This window comes from Oncorhynchus kisutch, unplaced genomic scaffold (genome assembly GCF_002021735.2).
Source record: "Oncorhynchus kisutch isolate 150728-3 unplaced genomic scaffold, Okis_V2 scaffold663, whole genome shotgun sequence".
Taxonomy (NCBI): domain Eukaryota; kingdom Metazoa; phylum Chordata; class Actinopteri; order Salmoniformes; family Salmonidae; genus Oncorhynchus; species Oncorhynchus kisutch.
In genome coordinates this window covers 104,303-109,227 of record NW_022262608.1, presented here as the reverse complement: position 1 = coordinate 109,227, position 4,925 = coordinate 104,303, and the positions used below count along the sequence as shown (strand labels likewise).

Here is a 4,925-nt window from a genome sequence, read left to right as displayed (position 1 = left end):
TGAACGGCATCAGTGCTGCTTTAGCCTGAAAGACAGACAGATGGTTTGGGATGAGTTGGACCGCAGAGTGGAAGAAAACGCAGTGGGAGGTCCTTCCAGACTGTTGGAAAAGCATTCCAGGTGAAGCTGGTTGAGAGAATACCAAAAGTGTGCAAAGCTGTCATCAAGGCATTCATATTAACAGTGAATGATAAAGATATGTACCTTCTGTATAGCTGCCCAGTCTTCCAGGATATCAATGTCTCTCAACATGTAGACGTTGAATGGGCCTGAGAGAGAGAGAGAGAGAGAGAGAGAGAGAGAGAGAGAGAGAGATTAAAGACTACCAAAACCCACTGGCTTCTCCAATTACATTGAAGGACCTACAGGACAAAATAAAAACCCTCCAACCCAAAAAGGCCTGTGGTGTTGATGGTATCCTCAATGAAATGATCAAATATACAGACAACATATTCCAATTGGCTATACTAAAACTCTTTAACATCATCCTTAGCTCTGGCATCTTCCCCAATATTTGGAACCAAGGACTGATCACCCCAATCCACAAAAGTGGAGACAATTATGAATTATTATTATAAATACTCACCCTGCAGACCCTAATTGACAACCAAACAAACCAAAACAAAGGCAAAGTCTTCTTATGCTTTATTGATTTTTTAAAAAAGCCTTCGACTCAATTTGGCATGAGGGTCTGCTATACAAACTGATGGAAAGTGGTGTTGGAGGGAAAAACATACGACATTAGAAAATCCATGTACACAAACAACAAGTGTGCTGTTAAAATTGGCAAAAACACACATTTCTTTCCACAGAGTCGTGGGGTGAGACAGGGATGCAGCTTAAGCCCCACCCTCTTCAACATATATATCAATGAATTGGCGAGGGCACTAGAACAGTCTGCAGCACCCAGCCTCACCCTACTAGAATCCGAAGTCAAATGTCTGCTGTTTGCTGATGATCTGGTGCTTCTGTCACCAACCAAGGAGGGCCTACAGCAGCACCTAGATCTTCTGCACAGATTCTGTCAGACCTGGGCCCTGACAGTAAATCTCAGAAAGACCAAAATAATGGTGTTCCAAAAAAGGTCCAGTCACCAAGACCACAAATACAAATTCCATCTAGACACTGTTGCCCCTGAACACACAAAAACGACATACCTCGAGCTAAACATCAGCACAAACAATATAATACGCCTAAAATACATGAAGCCGTTATAAAACCATTACCTTCTATGGTTGTGAGGTCTGGCGTCCGCTCACCAACCAAGAAGTCACAAAATGGGACAAACACCAAATTGAAGAACTGCATACAGAATAGAGGAAAAAACATCCTCATAAAACCCCAAATACACAGAGCAGAATTAGGACAATTCTCTCTCAAATCCAGAACGTTTCATTCAACAACCACCTAAAAGGAAGCGATGCCTACACTTTCCATCACAAAGCCATTACCCACAGAGAGATGAACCTGGAGAAGATTCTAATTCCCTAAAATTCTATTCCCTAAGATTATATTCCCTAAGATTATATTCCCTAAGATTCTAATTCCCTACGATTCTATTCCCTAATATTATATTCCCTAAGATTCTATTCCCTAAGATTCTAATTCCCTCAGATTATATTCCCTAATATTATATTCCCTAAAATTATATTCCCTAAGATTCTATTCCCTAAAATTCTAATTCCCTCAGATTCTATTCCCTAATATTATATTCCCTAAGATTATATTCCCTAAGATTCTAATTCCCTAAGATTATATTCCCTAAGATTCTAATTCCCTAAGATTCTAATTCCCTAAGATTCTATTCCCTAAGATTCTATTCCCTAAGATTCTAATTCCCTAAGATTCTAATTCCCTAAGATTCTATTCCCTAAGATTCTATTCCCTAAGATTCTAATTCCCTCAGATTCTATTCCCTAAGATTCTAATTCCCTCAGATTCTATTCCCTAAGATTCTAATTCCCTCAGATTCTATTCCCTAATATTATATTCCCTAAGATTATATTCCCTAAGATTCTAATTCCCTAAAATTCTATTCCCTAAGATTCTATTCCCTAAGCTAGCTGGCCCTGGGGCTCTGTTAACCTGTAAAAGATTCCACTCTGCCAGCTGGTACGGGAACTCTGTTCACAAACACAAACAGACCCCACAAAGCCTCACCGTTGTTCCTGTACGCAAGAATGCAAAGGTTAACTGAACTAAATGACTATGTAGCAGTCACTTCTGTCATCATGAAGTGCTTTGAGAGACTAGTTAAGGACCATATCACCTCCACCCTACCTGTCACCCTACACCCGCTACAAATTTGCATACTGCCCCAATAGATCCACAGACGACGCAAACGCCATCACACTGCACACTGCCCTAACCCATCTGGACAAGAGGAATACCTATGTAAGAATGCTGTTCATTGACTACAGCTCAGCAAGGAAGAGTGGAGTAGTGAGGAGGAATATGTACATCCTACAGGTGTTGAAGGAAGAGTGGAGTAGTGAGGTGAATATGGAGGAAGAGAGATAAATATTACCAGACACTAGAAGGTTTAGAGAGATAAATATTACCAGACACTAGAAGGTAAAGAGAGATAAATATTACCAGACACTAGAAGGTAAAGAGAGATAAATATTACCAGACACTAGAAGGTAAAGAGAGATAAATATTACCAGACACTAGAAGGTAAAGAGAGATAAATATTACCAGACACTAGAAGGTTTAGAGAGATAAATATTACCAGACACTAGAAGGTAAAGAGAGATAAATATTACCAGACACTAGAAGGTAAAGAGAGATAAATATTACCAGACACTAGAAGGTAAAGAGAGATAAATATTACCAGACACTAGAAGGTAAAGAGAGATAAATATTACCAGACACTAGAAGGTAAAGAGAGATAAATATTACCAGACACTAGAAGGTAAAGAGAGATAAATATTACCAGACACTAGGGCTTTCTTCTTCTTCTCCGGACCGGACAAACTCCTTCTATTACACTTCCTCCCCTTTACCCCATCACTCCACCACTCTGAGAGATAGATAGAGAGAGAGAGAGAGGAGAGAGAGAGAGAGAGAGAGAGTTAGAGAAAGAGAGAGTTTAGAGAAAGAGAGGAAGAGACAGAAAAAGAGAGAGAGAGTTAGAGAAAGATAGCGAGAGCGAGAGAGAGAAAGAGAGAGAGTTAGAGAAAGAGTGTGAGAGCGAGAGCGAGAGAGAAAGAGAGAGAGTTAGAGAAAGCGAGAGAGAGTAAGGGAGAGAGAGAGAGAGTTAGAGAAAGATAGAGCGTGCGAGAGAGAGAGAGAGAGAGCGAGAGATTCATTCCTGAAATAAAAACATGTACTGTAGGTGACATTGGTGTCTTCAGTTCATAGGCAAGGTTAGTCATTACGTGGGCTCTGATGTGCATCCGTCTGTGTACCTGAGGTGAGGTCCCCACTCTGACTATCCTCCTCCAGCCGTCTGATCTTGTCCAGCAGTTCTGTCTTCATAGCATCGAACAACAAGTTTCTCTCGCTCTCCAGATGTTGTCGAGCTCCCTGTAGATCACACTCATACTTGTGTTTGACCATCTGCAGACACAGGTCTCTGTACACACCTGGAGAGAGAGAAACATGAAAAAAACATTCAAAAATATTTTATTCAAATCAATAAAAAAAATAAAAAAATTGTTCTTTGTGTTTTTGACGAATAACAGAAAATGTATGAATTTTGACAGGTGAAATTTTAAGTAAAGAAATGCTGTTGTAATTGCATTTTGAGCCACGTGTATAGCTGCATAATATTGAATTTAATTTCACCTTTATTTAACTAGGCAAGTCAGTTAAGAACAAATTCCTACTTACAGTGAAGGCCTACCCCGGCCAAACCCTCCCCTAACCAGGACGACGCTGGGCCAATTGTGCACCGCCCTATGGGACTCCCTATCACGGCCGGTTGTGATAAAAACCCGGGATCAAACCAGGTTCTGTAGTGACGCCTCTAGCACTGAGATGCAGTGCCATAGCAATAGTAGTAGTATTGGTAGCAGTACCAGCAGCAGTAGTAGTAGTAGTAGTAGTAGTAGTAGTAGTGATAGTAGTACTAGTAGTCGTGGTAGTGGTAGTAGTAGTGGTAGTGGTAGTAGTAGTAGTAGTAGTAGTAGTGGTAGTAGTGGTAGTAGCAGTAGTAGTAGTAGTAGTAGTAGTGTAGTAGCAGTAGTAGTAGTAGTAGTAGTGGTAGTAGTAGTAGTAGTAGTAGCAGTAGTAGTAGCAGTAGTAGTAGTAGTAGTAGTAGTAGTAGTAATAGTAGTAGTAGTAGTAGTAGTAGTAGCAGTAGTAGTAGTGTAGTAGTAGTAGTAGCAGTAGTAGTAGTAGTAGTAGTAGTAGTAGTAGTAGTAGTAGTAGTAGTAGTAGCAGCAGTGGTAGTAGTAGTAGTAGCAGTAGTAGTAGTAGTAGTAGTAGCAGTGGTAGTAGTTACCTGCCACCTGGGTGCCTAGCATCATGTTGTGTTGCAGTGTTGCCAGTGGTTCTCTGTATTCTCCTGCTTTACCAGTCAACACCTCATCTAGCTTCACCTTAACCTGGTCTAACCGCTCGCAGAACAGTTGAAACTGGAGGCAGCAGCACGGTCAGATGGACTGGGGACAGCAAGGAGTCATCATGTCAGGTAGTCCTGGGGCATGGTCCTAGGGCTCAGGTCCTCCGAGAGAGAGAAAAAAAAGATAGAGATGGGACGAGAGAGAGAGAGAGAGAGAGAGAGTGGTAGAGAGAGAGAGATAGAGAGATAGAGATGGGACGAGAGAGAGATAGAGAGAGAGTGGTAGAGAGAGAGATAGAGAGATAGAGAGAGAGAGAGAGATAGAGAGATGGGACGAGATATAGAGAGATGGGACGAGAGAGAGAGTGGTAGAGAGAGATGGGACGAGAGAGAGAGAGAGAGAGAGAGAGAGAGAGAG

The 4,925-nt window shown here is 41.3% G+C and overlaps 1 protein-coding gene across 1 annotated transcript; it reads right to left on the bottom strand.

Annotated features, from left to right (window-relative positions):
- On the bottom strand, positions 1 to 4,668 carry LOC109886163 (breast cancer metastasis-suppressor 1; the record flags this gene model as incomplete). The annotated part of the gene is given in 5 exon segments (XM_031815879.1): positions 1 to 25; positions 205 to 269; positions 2,936 to 3,022; positions 3,411 to 3,587; positions 4,448 to 4,668. Coding segments are annotated over 5 exon segments (379 nt in total), but the record flags the coding sequence as incomplete, so codon positions are not given.
- Positions 4,669 to 4,925: the final 257 nt, after the last annotated feature.